Source organism: Nelusetta ayraudi, unplaced genomic scaffold (assembly GCF_046127955.1).
Source record: "Nelusetta ayraudi isolate G7.1 ecotype Tasmania unplaced genomic scaffold, CSIRO-AGI_Nayr_v1 ptg000011l, whole genome shotgun sequence".
Lineage (NCBI taxonomy): Eukaryota > Metazoa > Chordata > Actinopteri > Tetraodontiformes > Monacanthidae > Nelusetta > Nelusetta ayraudi.
The window spans coordinates 22748031-22764992 of NW_027466061.1; the positions used below are offsets into that span (position 1 = coordinate 22748031).

Here is a 16962-nt window from a genome sequence, read left to right on the forward strand (position 1 = left end):
CCCAAGTGGGTCCGGGACATTATAGCAAAATTAATTACTATTTTGTGTACAAGCTTTGGATCACAACTCACTGCTTTTAGCTCAGTAACACAAACAGTTGCTGATCTTGATTAAATCTGTTAAAATAAAACAACTTCTCTTTTTAAAAAGATGAATATAACAATTATGTTTCCTACTTACCAAGCCCACCACAGTCAACATGCACTGTGTTCACTTTGAATGAGCTTGAACGGAATGTTCGCAGCAAAGACGAGTGGCCTTTGATAAGCGTCATTCCTTGTTTTTGACGACAGAGCACTAACTTTCTTTTGAAATAGAATAGAATAGAGCGTTGTCTTCTTTGGTGTTGTAACTGCCTGGTATTGTTATATTCGAATCATTATCATTATATTCTATATATATTCTAATCATTATCGTTATAGACGTAAACCGTATGGGACGATCGTTACTATGGTAACGGTTCGTCCTGTTCTCTCATCCCAACTCATTTCATGTCTTCTCTCATCCTAACCTGGACGTTTTTGCGACGCAAGAAATATCGGTATAGCTCTTCCCCCACCACTTTAACACTGATTCTAATTCTGAAGAGTGAGCGCTCCTGTCTTAAATTGTCTTACGTGGAACAAAACTTTGGCTTCACGGGTTCCGCCCTCAGTGATAATCGGAAGTATTTTGTTGAAGGATTTGTCATATTGTACTTCCTGGCTCGTGGACTATGTGGTTTACTCGGGTATAATCTAATTTAAATAGAAAAATAGAACGTGAGTGTTGTGGCGTCGGTATGGCAGCTCGGGGCTATAGTGCCTGCATTTTTTGTCGCAACGTGTTTGCCGTGAAGTCGACTTGCAGGGTGAGTGTCATTGAACGCAGCATCTTGCAATAAAGGTCAGATCTGGTCAAACTGGGTATAAAAACATTTGCCTGTTTTTGTGTTGTCAACAGTGAGATAGACACACAGACTAATACATTCTGTAGCAATGTGCAACACAATTGTTAAGTAAATGTAATGACGAAACAATGTAATGAACAATGACCAACTAACTGGCCATAATCTCTCTTAATCCACAAGTGTAATTTAATCAGTTCTGTTTCGCTATTTAAATTACGATCTTTTTTTGTTTGTTTGTTTGTTTGTTTGTTTGTTTTTTAAATTAACATTTATTCATAGGGGCTTAGTACAGCTGCAAACACACACCCCCAGGTAGATTTCCTGAAAGGAGAAGCACACAGAAAACACCCAGGCGTCACCAACATGAAAACCATGTGTCTGCCTGAAGAGCTCCAGACGGCTGCTCGCGCAATTATCCACAGTACGTTGATTAAATTATATAAAATAAATATATATAGTAATAGTTTTGTTATTTAAAGTGAACCTGAGTGCAGGGTGGCTTCTCAATCTACTTCCCTGTAGGAGCTGAGGTGCCTCGGTTGACTGACCGCACTCGCAGCCTCACAAACTTCCTGTGGAGCAGGAAACGGGCAGTTGAAGATACTGACCTGAGGAAGAAAGCTGTGAGCCTGGAGAAAGAAATGTGGAAGAGAGCAATGGAGAAGGCAGGAGGTGCGTGACACATGAAAAAAAACAGTGTTTTTGGCTATGAAAAGCCTGGAAGTAAAAGTTCCTGAGCACGGCAACCCCCTGCTCGCAGCCTCCCTGGGGGATGCATCAAATGCATGCAGAGAACAAATGTGACATGCTGAGAAGATGTTTAAATTAGTTGAACTTTCAGCTTGTCATAAGAAAGGAGTTTGATGTTACAGATGTGGATGAGCAATTGCTGGAGGATCGTATCAGGAAGAAAGTGTTTTCAGAGCTCCGAAGAACCACATATCACTGGACACCCCTCAAGTACTGCATGTTTTTGTTTTTAAACACCTCTTTTATTACTGATACTGTCTATTGATTTATATGTATTGTCTGTTTTCATCAACCTAGAGCTGTTTAGGGACAGTTCTTCATTCAAGGGCAAAGTTGAATATGTGACTATGCTGTTGCATTGCATCCCTTTCCATAGACCAAACTGTCAACTTCTCTCTTCAGCCTGTCAGTTTATTTGATAGTGTTGTAAAAACAAAAGTGGAGTGGCACAGGTTTATACATTTTCCCTACAATCCGTGTTTTAGAGCTTGTACAATTTCAAGACCCCACTGAGTTTGTGCGCTGCTCTGTTTTTGTATTGCAGGTATGACGAAGAGCTGGGCGTAGTTTACATGGCAGCTCGGCTGGCAGGTGGCTATGTAGCAGTGAGGAGAGCTCTAAATGAGGTTGTGACTTTGATCTGCACATGTAGTGGTTTTTCTGATGCATCAAGTCGCAGGGTTCCCCGTTCTCAATGCTTCTTTTTTCTTTTGGTCATCACAGATCAAAAAAAGGGATCCGTCGTTTGCGCCTCATTCTCTTCTGGATTTTGGTTCAGGACTCGCAACAGTTGCCTGGTGAGTGTGAAAACACCAGTGCAGAAAAAAAAACAACGGGAGCTTTCAGATTTAAAAAAAATAATAAATGTTTGTCTTCCCCCTGCAGGGCATCGCACTCTTGCTGGGGCGACACCTTGAGGGAGATGGTGTGTGTGGACAGGTCCGGGCCCATGAATGTCCTTGCAGAGCGGCTTCTCAAAGGTCAGAAAAACAGGTCTGTCAGTTTTGCTTCAGCTTTTCTCAGAAACTGGCACCACTGCAATTCTGCTCTGTCTTGCTTGTTTTCTTTGATAGGTGATGAAGAAAGAGCAGAACCACATATCAAGCAGGTTTATTTCAGACAGTTCCTTCCTGTCTCTCCAAAGGTGAGACTGATTTCAAAAAACGATTGTCATGTTCTACATTTACATTGTAAGATGTCAATATGTTGTTTTTTGTGTTTTATAATTATTTTTTTTAAATAAACACAGATAATTATTGTTATACTTTTTCAAGAGCCCCTCCCTCCAGCCTTTTTAATCATCATTATTATTAGTTAAAAACCTTCAAAACCAAATAATTGTTTGCAGGGTTTTTTCTTCTTTCTTCTTTTTTTTTTTTTTTAAGAAATACTTGTAATAATAAGAGTTGTGGCGAGCAAGCTATTTTTTTTATTCCGAAAATACACAGAGGACTAGTTTGTTTGTGGGCAGAACTGGTGATTTTAAATGAACCCAAATCCAAGTTTAAAAACATGAATCTGGATCACGGCCTACTCACACAGCAAATCTAGCCAACAGGACTTCATTATCATCATCAGTAGTAGTTCTGTGTGCGCAACATTTTCTAACAAATAGATTTGTACCCTTCTACCTGACTGTCCTGCATTCTGTCACTTCAGGTGCAGTTTGACTTGGTGTCTGCTGCCTTCACCTTGTCGGAGCTTCCCAGTGTGACGGAGCGACAGGAGGCAGTATTGACTCTGTGGAGGAAGACAAACTCCTACCTGGTTGAGTGACATATTGATTAGATTTTATTGCTGACATCATTGCCCCTTTAGCATTTTGTGTTGTGCCTCAGTCTCTCCATAAAGAATCTCCTGTGGAGATGTTAAATGGTATTTGAGATGCTTTCTACTTTGAATGTTTTTCATTTCATTTGTAGGTTTTGGTGGAAAATGGGACCAAAGAGGGTCATCAGATGCTAATGGAGGCAAGAGACACTTTGTTGAAGGTATGCACGTGAAGAGAGCGTTTCTCAGTCCACACAGGAACGTTGCTTTTAATGCTTTAGTTTGACTCTGTTGACGCAAACAGAATTTTGTCTTCAGTACCAGGACAGGATTCTCCATGACACCAGACCAGCAACCGTTTTCGCCCCAGTGAGTTTCAGTCCCAGTCTCCTGAGGATGTCAAGACTTATCTTAAGCAGTGTGTCACTCTCCTCTTTGATCCCTTCAGTGTCCTCATGACCTGACGTGTCCTAAACTTGTGGCTGAGCCCGCGACACCCTGCAACTTCCTGCAGACGTACCAGCCTCTGCCTCTGCCTGGGGTGAGTTTACAGCCTTGATCGTCCAATCACAAACTCAAGAAATTAGCAACTCTGAAATGATTCACTGATTAGTTTTTACTAAAAAAACAAACAAACATTTGAGTGACATGGGCTGATGACCATAATGTGTCCTCAGTCCACCCATGCTTTTGTACATCTTTTTATCAAACTCTGTTACAATTCAGTTATGATCTTCTTGTAAAATATCGAAGAGCTTTAACTCTGTGAACCATGCTTACAAGCAAAATCCCTTAAAAATGAATTTACATTTACCTTTGCTTGCTTGTTTTTTGTTTCTCTTTTTTTGCTGTATTACAAGTAACCTAAATACAAATTGTATGTATTTAAGCTACTTGAAAATGCTTGAAACAAAGTTGAATTTAGAAAATCTTTAATTTTATATTAATTTAATATTATCCCTTATGAGCCCTTGCTCACCTGCAGTACCACTGGTAACCACAATGGAGCCGTGTGCTACACTTTTGATTAGATTAGATTAGATTTATTGCCATTCGTACAAGTTAAATGGTACAGATACATTGGAATTCTTGTGTGTTTCCCTGAGTCAGTGTAAAGATACCGATAGTCTAAAAAAACACCTGTTTTTGCTCATCTTAAACTCCCTCTGTTAACTTTTAACATGTTCAATAGATATTTCTAGACTATAATAATAATAATAATAATAATACCTTCTTTTTTAAAATGCTGCTGCTGTTTATGCTCCCTGTCTGAACACTGGATTGACTGAAGCCGATTTGCAGGAAAGTTCACCTTCGCTACTGTCATTGTATGTATTTCCAGAAAAATGTGCAGCAGACGGAGAAGTTCAGCTACCTGATTCTGACTCGGGGAGGAGCGACAGAGGCGGAAGCGGAAGGCGTGAACTGGGCCCGGCTCATAGCGCCAGTGCAGCGCAGGACGAGGCACGTTCACTGTCGGCTGTGCACTCCAGATGGGCAACTCCAACACCTGGTGGTGACGGCACGCAAACACAGCAGGTGCCCTGTCACACAGCGCTCACTTTGTTCACAACATTCATGCTCGTATAAAGAAGGTTTCTCTGGCTAATGAATATTAATATGTAGTGCTACTCATGTCATCTTTACTCGCACATGCAGACTACGGCATTGTAAAACAGTCCGTCTATTTGAATTTCGACCGTGTTTTTGTGCTGTGTAACGCTGGCGCAAGTGTGTTACAAAACTGCTATAATGCTACATTTGGGAGAAGGAGACTCAATGTGTACATGCCATTTACATGACCTGTTAGAATAGCAATCCTGTCCTATTCTGAATAATAGTGGGATGTTGTCTTACTTAGCTCACAATGTGGTTTTTGTGGGGGGAAAAAAAGTCAACATTTCATGGTACGGTCAACGTTTGTTTAAACGCTGACAAATTTGCTTCTTTTTAAATCAGAGACATGTACCGCTGTGCTCGCAGCAGCGACTGGGGAGACCAGCTGCCGATCCTTCAGAGGGGGGAGGAGGAGGAGGAGGACATCCAGAGTGATTCAGAATCATAACTCACTAAGGATGAAGAACAAGACTTTTGACAATGTCAACACCAAGCTAATTTGCGCCACAGCAGAGGCGGGACTAAAGTCCAAGGGAACACCAGCCTCTGGTCAAATGGAGGATATACGTTTCCTTATGACGATTGTTTGAATATTAACTCATTTCAAAGCTGATGACCTCAAGTATCTTCACCCATTTTTATTGTGCATCAACTTCTTAAAGTTAAAGTCCACTTGGCATGTCTGAGATAGATACTTCAGTCTGAAGTTCAAACGACCTGAACATCCAACTATTGCTATGTTCATAAGTTCCATAGCATGACCGTGTTGACCATCAGCTTGTGGAGTGATGATTGTTTATTAAATGAGTTGAAACACGAGTCACTCACAAATAAAGACATTAACCTGATCATGTGTTGCAGTTGCGCAGCTGAATGTGTTCTCATGTGTTGCACACAAACCACATCCTTAAGTCAACACAACGGGAGGTTTAAAAATCACAGTACAACTCATTCGATCTGAACCACGTGGACTTTACAGAACCTCTGGTTTCAGCAGCCACGCTGATTTGTTGGCTCAAGCGCCGAGTCCAGACAACTAGCCGCTGACAATTTCTTTCAGGGCCGACGTCAAGTCTGGGTACTTGTACTGGAATCCGGCCTCTTGAGTCCGCTTTGGTATGACCTTCTGTCCCTGTGTGAGGACCACGGCCCTCTCTGAGCCCATCGCTGCATTCATAACAAAACCTGGCACCGGGAAAATGGTCGGCCTCTTCATAAGCCTGCCCAGCTCCTTCGTGAACTCGTAGTTGGTGTTGAGTGCCGGAGCGACCCCGTTAAAGACTTGAGGTGAGGAGGAGGAGGAGGAGGAAGCGCCAGAGTCAGCGGGTTGCTCCAGGGCCTGGGCAATGATTCCCGCCAGGTCCGACACATGGATCCAAGGAAACGGCTGACGGCCAGATCCCAACGTGCCGCCCAGGCCCAGCCAGAAAGGCAGGAGCATTTGCTTCATGGCGCCACCATCCTTGCCCAACACGGCCCCTGAGGGCGAGAGACACTGACACTGAGTAACGTCATATTTAGAAAAAAAACAATGTGTGTTTAAGACGTTCAAAGCTTTGTCTACATTTCAGGGTGTACATTTCACTTTATTTTTTATAACCAACCATGAAAAACGTGTTTGTTGTAGACGACTGCTTAACCCAGGCATGGGAAAACTACGGCTCGGGGGCCATATGCAGCCCTATAAGATTTTTAATCAGGTCCGACGAACTTGAAGAAATTATAAATTAGTAAGTAAGTCAAAATAGCTGTATTTCATCCCTTTTCCAATAAAGAGCTGAATACCGTGGGGCTTCCAGACACATTTTGTTGTAACACTTTTGCTCATTTTCAACTGACATTGACACCCCTCCCTCTCAAATTTCAGAACCCATTGTGGCCCACCAGTCATTAGTCTTCCCACCGCTGGGTTGACCTGTCAAAAGCCCTCGTTTAATGTCACGAGATCTAAAGTGAAAAGGAGCATGCATACCTGGCCTGATGACGACTTGTTTGGTAGTTTTAGCCACGTGTTCTGGAAGCAGTGCCGAGGCCTCCCACTCTTTCACAAGTTTGGAGAGGAGATCAAACGGTGTCCATTCACTGTCCTCTGTATACTCAGCAGTCTGACTGGGCTTATAACAGGCTGGAAATCAAAGTGACAAAAAACAAACAATAGGGATGTCCCTTATTTATAAACTGGAACAATTTAAACAGCTCGCAGCGAATGTCTGATTATCTGCTGAGAGACTCAAGACTTACCAACGCCCGATACCAAGACCCAGGATTGTGGAGGGCTGGGTGAAGCAGCAATGGCTTGAGCCAGAGCTTTTGTTGTGTCAATGCGGCTGGAGAATAAATCTTTTTTGTAGTTCTCGTTCCACCTAAAGAACAGTTCAGGTTAGAGCAAAATCTCAGCTACTCACTCAAAACAGTGGTCACTGGATCATCTGAGCAGCTACAGTATTGACTGCATACAGTTTTTGATTCTTGGTCTCAGCACATACAGATATATTCCATGAATTAATTACGTGTACATTGTTTACTAAAAACACGTCATGGCATTATTGAGCAATAGCGCTTTACTATGGGTTGAGTCACATGACTTCAGTATTTGATGGACATGAGCTAAAATATACGGCAATGAAGTCAAGTACAGTGAAGACTGACCACCATTGACCATGTTGTGTATTAAAAACTAGGTTGGTGAGTTACCAACGGAGTGGGTTCATCAAGTTCTCTCCAGCCAAATTGACAGCACCCTCACAGGGTGGAAGCCCAGAGGATTCCAAGTCCCTCTGCGGAAACAAGAGAGTTGCAAGAAAGGCCGGGAGGTTCATGAAGAAATAAAAGAAAGGCATACAAACGCATATGATTAGAAATAATCTGAGATCGTACCCATGTAATTTTTCCAGGACCAGGCTGGCGAGATATTAGTGTGACCTCATGGCCCTTGTTTCTGAGCAGACGGATCAGCTCTCGACCCACAAAACCGGTACCTCCTCCTACAAGTAAGGGCAGAGAAATATTCCCACAACCACATCCATCCGAATGCGACTCACAATATACAAGACGGAGAGCTTGAATATCCTCATCTATGCCTATTTACAAAGTGTGTGCAAGAATTGTGTTGTTAAAACACCGTCTCGTGTTAACCTTGCCCAATACATAATTGCGGACATTTGTTAAACAGACACTATCACGCTCATATGCCAAACTCCACAATCGAAACTGCGCATGCGTGCAAAGCAGGCTTACAAAACAGGACAGTGAGCGTCCACAAACTAACTTAGCATCGAAAAAAATAGTTTACAACACGTAAAAACTGCGTCATCGATGAGACAATAACCATGCCCTCCTTCATTCCTGTTGGAATAGAACAGCAGACATGCTACTTAAGCGCACAGAATAGCAATTATGAGGTGCCACTTCTAACCAACAGAGACAGCTAGCAAGTAGCATCATGTCACATTGACCTTTATGTCTAAAAGAAAAACCCCACATCAGTAAAGGACTTACCGATTAAAACTCTCATGGTCCTCGAGAAAGCGTCTAAAGTCGAATCAAAGGGGTTCCTAGTACTGACACTGGCGCTAAACTAAGCCTAACTGCTGTGCAGTGTGCACTCGCCAGGTGATGTTTCTACACAGTCTCTAAAACCAAACCCACATCCATGCTTTGAGCCAATGTGTTCGCCGTAGCCAGGCAGTGACGTGATTTTGTAGTTAATAAACGATACAACCTACTTATGCTTAAAACATTTACCCTCTACCGTCTTCAGTTTATAACTTTCAGAATGCGTTACAAAGTTGATATATATTATCACTCTGAATATTTATTCAAATCTACAACAATAGTTAGTGACAATCTCGACGGGAAGATGAATGGCTGGTATGTTTATGATTTAATAATGTTAAATATGACTTTTTTTTAACGAGTTTTATTTAGCTTACATGTACAATATAATTCCCGTAGGAAATAAGTCAGTCGTACATTACTCTATATTGGATTGAGAAAACTTCATAAGCTTCATTAATCTGAACAGTATTATTTTATGTATCATTTTAAAATGATCAAATTCTGTTATAATATCATGTCACTATTATATTTTAGAGGCTTAAAAAAACTTAAATTCAAAAGATTGCTAAATAGCCGTCAAATAATAAATACTGTATATAATAAACACAACCATGAAACAAAATGCGCTGCACATTGTTTGTGGAGCAAACTTTGAATTTGCCCCCATACTGAGACGTATCTACAAAATGAATGAAAATAATATTGCATGAAAACATTGACGTAGAAAAAAAAAAGTGTACTTTTCTCACCCATTTAATTGTTGTTCTTGGCGATCATCGGCGCCTGTAAAGTGGTGCCAGACCCGGAAGCGGTTTGAGCTGTGACGATGACAGCGGTGGACACGTGGTTTTGATAAAGCCATAAATTGAGCCTCTGCCTCATTAGCGGCCTCTTTCTTTCCCACCATGTCGCGGTGAAGGGTGCGACGGTCGAGTTGCTAGCCATCACGCACCAAACCAGCGCTTAGTTGCACAGACGGTATGTTCCCTTGTTACTGAGAATTTTTCTTGTAATGATCGTGTTGCTTTATGTCCCGAATCCCCGGGGAGCTGCTTGTTGGTTTTATTTCCGCTGATATATTTTTTTTATTGTTAGCACATTGTTAGCGCCGGCCCGACCTCATGGTCTCCGTTAATTTGGCGTTCAGCCACAAGTGGCGCCTTAAATAAGGGGCCAGTGTCACACAATTGCGTGAAACGTGTATTGCTGCTGCAATTTGCTTTTCTGTAATACGAAGCAATGAAGTTATTTCACGTCGTCTTGAAAACAACTTGATTGTTTGCCCTCCGTGTCCCTCGAGTTGATCATCGAGAGGGTCAGAGCCATTCTTCCTTTCGGTGCAACCCCATGTAGAAAAATAACATAAAATCCTTTTTTACCAATAGCATCCTCCGTGCCCCGTATTTGTAGAATTTAACGATATTTCAAACCGAATAGTGTATACGAGAAATGGCCTTCTTACCTCACTTCATGGTGACGTGAAAAGGTCTTATCTTGAAATAACGTAACTTCATGGACACCATGAAATTGTACCTTTTAACTAACGAGAAAGTTTCACGCTATAGAATATATCCTAACCAACTTCACGTAACTCCGTGATACTGAACCACGGTTTCCCTCCGTCCGTCCAAAATGTTTCGCCTCGTTTTGATTAAAGGAACACTTTGATTTTCCCATCATCGCTGCGAAAAAGAGCAAGTTAAGTCCCGAATCGTCTGAATCCTTCATCCCAACGCAAGTTTGAGCAGTTGAGGAATTTTTACCACAGCAACCTTCCACCCTAACCAGATTTTCTCTCTTGATTTTGAACTTTTATTTGATGTAATGGTAATAATTTTGACAACACCCCCTACCATGTTTACACTGGTCTGTACTACTGTCAAACCTTAATGATGAGTTGCATGTGAGTCCGTGTTTCACCTGAACCTCGTGATTACTCTTTCACTGCACTGATGGGTTTGACAGAAGTTGTACAAAACGTGGTTGTTGGTAAGATGTCAACTTCAGACCAATGAAAGTTTTCCTCCTGTGTTTCAGAGCCTGGGCCAAGTCCTGCGGATTCAGAGAGCTTGAGGATTGTGAGCGTGTTTGTCTGAAACACTTGTATTCAGCCACCAAATAAAGGTTTCAATCAGCATCCACTGTCTTGCGTTTTTTTTGTGTGCGTGTTTTGTTTTTAAATGTGTGTGTGTACGTTTGAATATGAAGTTTGGTAGGGGTTACAAAAGTGACACACGTTTCAAACGTAAATTAAAAAGGGCAGGTTTTCATTGAGACCAGACCAGTGTAAGACAAATGTTCAATATGTTTGTAACAGACAAAGGTTTAAAACAAAACTACAAAGTTTGACATTTTAGTCCGGGGAAAGACCACTGACGTAAAGAAACGGCACCGATTGGCTTGCTAATCCCACATACTAGCCACATATTGCAAACAAAGATGGAACATAATGCAGCTTCTGGCTAAAACAAGTCAGTCATTTCTGGCCATCCAGACCATGAAATGCAGCCTTTGTAAACAAAAATGCACTTAAATGGCTAACACTCTGAGAACTTGTCAGCGGTCAACAGATGACTAGTGAGCGCAAAAGAGTAATGTGACTAAAGGTAACTAAGTATTCTGGTAGCTATGCGGATTTTGTGTAAAAAAAAAAACAAAACTTTGGAAATGACTTTCTATGCAGCATTACAATTCTCTTAAAAGTTCTAAAGAATTGCAATTTTAACACTTCATCTCAAATGCTTGTTTCATTCTGGTCTTCACCAAGTTAAGTAAGCGCTTTGAGGCGTCTGGATGTGACTTGGCACTGTACAAATAAAAGTTGATTGAAGTCCAATTATTTTCATCACTCCTGAGTGAAAACTGACCAGTGTCTAAATGAAATGAATTTTTCAGTGACCAGTGCTTTTCTCACTGACTCCGACATTTAAATAAAAAACAAACTTCATACTATTTACACTTCCTGCTTACAGTCATGTCTGAATACTTTATGGTTTATCCTTTACTTTTGACTGTATCTCCAAAAATGCAAAACAAGCTTTGACAGGCTTCAAATGGTGCCTTTTTTCAAGCTCATTCAATGTTTTCACTTTGTTCGAGAGGAATTCCTACGCTGGGTGTGGAGTCATTAGTGCTGTTTCCGACAGTATCTTTTCCAAGAATCCGACTCTTTTTGTTGGTTTGATCCACGGAGGTGCCCTCAAAGAGTCGTGCCATGAAAGCCAAACCATTCTGCCTGATGTAGGACTTCCCAGCAAAGGTGTAGAGGACGGGATTGGCAGAGCTGCTGATGAAGGCAAACGCAGAGGTGACTGCGCGACTGGATTTAGAGATAGAATCCAATCTGAAGAGAGAAAAGAAGAACATTAGACCAGAGTTTATAGTAAATGGGTTTCACCTAAATATTGTGCAATAATGACAACTCTTGAGCTGTTATGGAAGTTGTTTTCTCTCATGTCCTTCCAACGTAAGATACAAATGAGACAAAAAAAGAATAAGAAAACTAATGTAAAGATTATTATTGTTAGAAATAGACTAATAAATGCTCAAAATTTACAAAAGGTTTAGTTTAACAGTTTGTACCTGCTTCTTGAAAGGGGATGCTATTAGATTGACACATTAGATCACAATTTTCTTGTAAATGGCTCATAATGACATTCGAAACTTACAAAATTTCATGAAATGGTTTAACCAAGGTGTACAAATTTACCCTCTAGTACTTACTTTTCCCTAGTCGATGAGTCCGGAGGGTACCACTCAGCTGCCACCTTCACATAAAGAGTACACGTTTAGTCAGGGATCAAATCTTTGATTTAAATTACTCTTGTCAAAATAAAAAACATTGTGGGAAAGAGACTTTTCATCACAAAAACACTGACCTGTATCATGTTGACGATGTGGTACGGCAGCCAGAATAAACCAAACATGACCACGATAGCCAGGATGAGCTTCTCGCTGCGCACCTTCCTACGGAACTTGGTCTGCCTCAGGCGTCGCAGGATCAGCACGTAGCTGACAATGATGACCGCGTACGGGAGAATGAATCCTGAAACGGTTTCAAATGCATACTGGAACCTCACCTACACCAGGGGGGCGGGGGGGAGAAAAACAGATGTGCTCACTAAAAATGACTGTAGGTCGGTCTTAATGATAATCATCCAACATGGTGTTGCCACTATCATTAGGACAAGACAGAACTTTTGTCATTTGTGATGTAATACATACATCAATACTTCAAGAATGTTTAGACTTGAATTCCAAAACTGGTGTTAAAATTGTTCACTATTCATACGCTTGCAAAGCCTTATTTATGGTATACGACTTTTGTGAAGATTCCATATTAATGAATTTCACATGGATATAAGATATATTGATTATTAATCCCTTGGGAAGGTTTTCTCCGTGATATTGGGACTGATACCGCTTTGCTTTTGTGTAAATCAGTTTTCTGGACTGAGGTCTATATATTTTTGGGTATAATTAACAGTTCAAAGTAGCTGTACTGGAGTTACAAGTGATAAATAATCAACTGAAAATGTTGTAACCCTAACCTTAACTTGGGTATTTGTATTTTTTTTTTCTCTCAAAATATTTATGACCCCCTATTGTTTTTTTTCTTTTGTTTTGTTTATTTGCTGGGTATTATTCTTTTTACCTGTAGACTTTATAAGACTTTACAATCATTGGAGACAGGAAGCCAAGGAGCATGGTGGTGCAAACAGCAGGCTCCAGCCTGTCAGGTGCACAGCTTGAAATAGCTACTCTGCAACGGCTCAATTTGTCAAATACAAATTTGTAAAAAAAAAAAAAAAAAAAAAAAGAAGAAAAAAATAAATAAAAGTATAGATTTCATCCAACTTTGTGTTCCTTCCACTGGACTCAGCTCTATGTAAACTCACAAATTTCAGTAACCAAACCTCTGTTGCATTTTTGGGTGACAAACTAATGCCCAGTGAGAACAACAGTCAGTCGATTAGGAACCAGCTTGAAATAGCAAAAAGAAAAAAACCAAACAGCTGCACAGCTGGTGTACTCACGTGCTTTGCCAGTGTGTGATTTGGTGCACACACCAGCCTGGTTTCCCTTTTGTCAGCGACGTCCTCCCTCACGTCGCGGAACACAGCCGAGGGGATGGCGAACACCATCACCAGCATCCACATGACCGCGATCACCCTGATCACCACCTTCCTGCTGAGCCTGGCCGAGAGGCGGCGGGGCAGCACCACCACCACCATCCTGTGTAGGCTCATCAGCATGATGAGGAAGATGGAGGCATACATGTTGGTGTTGCACAGGTAGAAGATGGTCTTGCACATGAAGTCGCCGTACACCCAGGTCTGCTTGGCCAGGTAGATGATGAACAAGACGCTGAGGCCCATGATGAAGCTGTCCGCGCAGGCCAGGTTGAGGATGAGGATGGTGGTGACCGAGCGGTGCTTGATGCGGGCCAGGATGCTCCAGATGATGAAGAGGTTGCCGGGGACGCCCAGCAGGAAGACCACGCTCAGGATGAGGGCGCCCAGGGCCGTGGCGTAGTCGTTGCTCACCACGCTTTGGTCCTCGGTGATGGTGCCGTTGCCAGTCGTCATGTCGGAAGGAGGTTTGAACCCTGAGGGCGAGACAGGAAGAGTCTTCAGCAGCGTCACTCAGCAACCAATCCTTGTCTCATCCGTTATGATCCATCCATCCATCTTCCATACCCACTTCCTCCTGGAACCAAGAGGGTCTGCTGGAGCCTATCCCAATTGTCATAAGGTGAAGGCACGGTTGCACCCTGGACCAGTGGCCACAAAGAAAGACATACAACCATTCTTACACACACTCACACACACACCTGCAGACAGTTCGGAATCCCCAAACCACCTCACATGCATGTTTTTGCAGTGTGGGAGGAAGCTGGAGAACCCGGAGAAAACACGCAGACACTGATAACATTCAAATTACCATGAACAAAGACCCCAGGCCTGGGAATCAAGCCAACAACCTTCTTGCAGTGGTTAGCGCTGCCACCTCAAAGCAAGAAAAGCAAGTTTGTGGGTTTGATTCCCGGGCCTAGGGTCTTTCTTTGTGGGAGTTTGCATGTTCTCCCTGTGTCTCCCTGGGTTCTCTCCGGGTTCTCTGGCTTCCTCCCACACTCCAAAAACCTGCAAGTGAAGTGAATTGGGAACTCTAATTTGTTCACAGGGGTGTGTGTGTGTGTGTGTGTGTGTGTGTGTGTGTGTGTGTGTGTGTGTGTGTGAGAGAGAATGGATGTTTGTCTCTAGGTGGCCCTGTGATGAACTTGGCCACTTGTCCAGGGTGTCACCATGCCTTCAACCTGGAATAAACTCCAACAGACCCTCACAACCCTGAGTGCAGGAGGAACCGGATATAGAAAATGGATGGATAGATTAAATCTGTCGAGATGTAATCATGCATTTCCGTCAATGAACTTTTTTTTAATTTTTTTTTTATCACAGAACCTGTATGTCAACTGCCAGTTTGAGATTAGAACACAATCTGGCGGTCAAATCTTCTTTCTTTCTTCTGTTTGCTCAGTTTGACGCAAGTCGTTCCTCTTACTTGCGTGATATTATAATGCCAACCCCATCTGTCTTTTTTCGACAGAGTTCTTAGGCTCTAATAGTAAATATGTGGCACACATTATACCTTCCACAAGTGATCTTGTTTAAAAAAACAAAAAAAACAAAACAACGGTAACAAACAGTGTAGCTTATAGGCTGCGTGCTAAAACATGTTGCATGTTAGCACCCCTGCAGCGAAGGAAAGTCTTTCATTCTAAGATTCACTTAAAATCTCCTCACGCTTGAACACAACGTGGCACGACACTGGCTCCTCAGGGAACAACACAAATTGAGTCCTCTGGATTTATATATGATTGCAGAGTGGCAATAGAGGAGTTGGATTGAGTCAGAGATGATGTAATCTCGCCATACTCCAATTTCCCATAATGAGAGCAAGACATCAAGTCCTTATTTCCTGGTGAGCCATGATGAATCCCCTAATGTCTTCACTCTGTTCCCACTAAAGTGGTTTATTTTCAGCAGAGAGAGTGCAGAAGTAAACATTTCAGGAGCCATGCCTACATCATTACTGCCACAAGGAATAGTAACATTGCCACAATTTAGAAAATAAATGAATTGATGCTGTAACATTTCTAAATGTAGTCCAGTTAAAAAGAAAATCAACCTGAAGCACCAGTTTTGCTTTTTGATAACTGAAGCTACACCCCCCCCCCCCAAAAAAAAGGCTAGCTAAAAAGTTATCTATTTCTGTGTTTTGACATGAACGATAAGAAACAAAGCAGCAACAATGTGGATTTTAAATAAAGTCGGGCAGTTTATATCCACAAACAACAAGACAACACTTGTACGTAATTACAGCGTAAGCCAGAAAACAAGTCCAAAGTTTGAAGAGAGAAAAAAATAATCAACTGCATCCTCAATAAAATCATGATAAGATCATCAAAGTGAAGACTTTGAAAGACTGACCTTTGGAGAAGAGTGATGCCGCTCTGTGATGTGTGTGTGATAAGGTTGTTTCACCAGTGCCCACTGCTCTGCCTCACTGTCAGTGCGATGCTCTGTTTGCGTGTGTGTGAGAGTCTCTGTGTGTGTGTGTGCACACTCCACAATAAACTTAGTCACATCCTTCCCAACACGCTGCAACACGTGTGGTGGGAGGGCCAAACCAGAGAGGAGTGTCCTCCTTCACAAGTGTCACGCTTCACTTTCCTTCAATGATGGATTTTTAATCCCACCTGGACCCGCAATTCATTCTCTAACTATCTGCGCTATACACATTAAGACATTTATATGGAAAAAATAACGAAAAACAACAGCAACCAACCAAACCACCACGCTTTCATTGAAAACTCAGAACCATCTGTCACACCTCAGTATTCACATTTTTCATTGCCTGGGGGGGTAAATGACTGCATATGCTGTGTAAACCAACTGTTGCATCACCAGGGCAAGAGATGAGCACAGGTGATTAAAATTCTTGCGCAAGCTCCGTAAGTCGTCGCAGTGGAGTGCGCAAGAGCAAACTCGCAAACGCACGCACGAACGCCAGTTCTTACAAGTCGTCCTCAGTGACAGGAATGCTGGCAGAAGCGGAAAGTGACGCGAAGCTTCGAGCCAAGGCTCGTAAACTGCGTGTGAGTGAAGAGGAAAATTCCAATTTGGATCAAAGTGTTGGCGAGTGATGTCAGAGCTCTCAGTCACGCGGACACACACCTCCTCACCGCGCCCTCAGTGGAGCGGGGAGACAACTGAGGCAACGTTACCCGATGGTTGTCTGATTTTCAGTGAGGAATGACGTGGTCTTGGTCTTGTCTTGATCGAGGAAAAAAACTGTTTCCAAGGGATTTCCAAAAC

The 16962-nt window shown here is 42.2% G+C and overlaps 3 protein-coding genes and 1 long non-coding RNA gene across 5 annotated transcripts; 2 read left to right on the forward strand and 2 right to left on the reverse strand.

Moving 5' to 3' along the window:
* The first annotated feature begins 632 nt into the window (after nucleotides 1-632).
* On the forward strand, nucleotides 633-5648 carry mettl17 (methyltransferase like 17). Its single transcript, XM_076019664.1, has 14 exons — nucleotides 633-850; nucleotides 1169-1310; nucleotides 1412-1561; nucleotides 1762-1849; nucleotides 2184-2265; nucleotides 2363-2436; nucleotides 2525-2619; nucleotides 2713-2783; nucleotides 3299-3406; nucleotides 3562-3630; nucleotides 3728-3778; nucleotides 3858-3950; nucleotides 4752-4948; nucleotides 5369-5648. The coding sequence occupies exons 1-14, from the start codon at nucleotides 782-784 to the stop codon at nucleotides 5472-5474; spliced, it is 1395 nt and encodes a 464-aa protein (XP_075875779.1). The 5' UTR covers nucleotides 633-781; the 3' UTR covers nucleotides 5475-5648.
* Nucleotides 5649-5651: 3 nt separating this feature from the next.
* On the reverse strand, nucleotides 5652-8693 carry sdr39u1 (short chain dehydrogenase/reductase family 39U, member 1). The gene is made up of 6 exons (XM_076019681.1): nucleotides 8525-8693; nucleotides 7904-8010; nucleotides 7721-7803; nucleotides 7268-7389; nucleotides 6999-7151; nucleotides 5652-6505 (listed from the first exon to the last, which is right to left on the reverse strand). The coding sequence occupies exons 1-6, from the start codon at nucleotides 8538-8540 to the stop codon at nucleotides 6063-6065; spliced, it is 924 nt and encodes a 307-aa protein (XP_075875796.1). The 5' UTR covers nucleotides 8541-8693; the 3' UTR covers nucleotides 5652-6062.
* Nucleotides 8694-9303: 610 nt separating this feature from the next.
* On the forward strand, nucleotides 9304-10721 carry LOC142884179 (uncharacterized). Its single transcript, XR_012926126.1, has 2 exons — nucleotides 9304-9562; nucleotides 10622-10721. It is a non-coding gene; the product is annotated as an uncharacterized LOC142884179 (long non-coding RNA).
* Nucleotides 10722-10834: 113 nt separating this feature from the next.
* On the reverse strand, nucleotides 10835-16228 carry ltb4r2b (leukotriene B4 receptor 2b). 2 transcript variants are annotated; one of them, XM_076019675.1, is made up of 6 exons: nucleotides 16075-16206; nucleotides 14284-14357; nucleotides 13621-14192; nucleotides 12463-12663; nucleotides 12308-12351; nucleotides 10835-11927 (listed from the first exon to the last, which is right to left on the reverse strand). In XM_076019675.1, the coding sequence occupies exons 2-6, from the start codon at nucleotides 14333-14335 to the stop codon at nucleotides 11657-11659; spliced, it is 1140 nt and encodes a 379-aa protein (XP_075875790.1). In that variant the 5' UTR covers nucleotides 14336-14357; nucleotides 16075-16206; the 3' UTR covers nucleotides 10835-11656. The 2 variants fall into 2 exon arrangements, with proteins under 2 accessions (XP_075875790.1, XP_075875791.1); XM_076019676.1 differs by lacking the exon at nucleotides 14284-14357 and having other exon boundaries at nucleotides 16075-16228.
* Nucleotides 16229-16962: the final 734 nt, after the last annotated feature.

Coding starts and splice junctions, on each gene's coding strand:
- mettl17 (XM_076019664.1), top strand. CDS start 782: ATGGCAGCTCGGGGCTATAGTGCCTGCATTTTTTGTCGCAACGTGTTT. Junction 3,631..3,727: donor CAAGAGACACTTTGTTGAAG/GTATGCACGTGA, acceptor TTTTGTCTTCAG/TACCAGGACAGGATTCTCCA. Junction 3,951..4,751: donor AGCCTCTGCCTCTGCCTGGG/GTGAGTTTACAG, acceptor ATGTATTTCCAG/AAAAATGTGCAGCAGACGGA.
- sdr39u1 (XM_076019681.1), bottom strand. Junction 7,390..7,720: donor TTGATGAACCCACTCCGTTG/GTAACTCACCAA, acceptor ACTGTTCTTTAG/GTGGAACGAGAACTACAAAA. Junction 7,152..7,267: donor GGTCTTGGTATCGGGCGTTG/GTAAGTCTTGAG, acceptor TTTGATTTCCAG/CCTGTTATAAGCCCAGTCAG.
- ltb4r2b (XM_076019675.1), bottom strand. CDS start 14,335: ATGACAATTGGGATAGGCTCCAGCAGACCCTCTTGGTTCCAGGAGGAA. Junction 12,352..12,462: donor ACATCGTCAACATGATACAG/GTCAGTGTTTTT, acceptor CTTTATGTGAAG/GTGGCAGCTGAGTGGTACCC. Junction 11,928..12,307: donor GACTCATCGACTAGGGAAAA/GTAAGTACTAGA, acceptor TTCTCTCTTCAG/ATTGGATTCTATCTCTAAAT.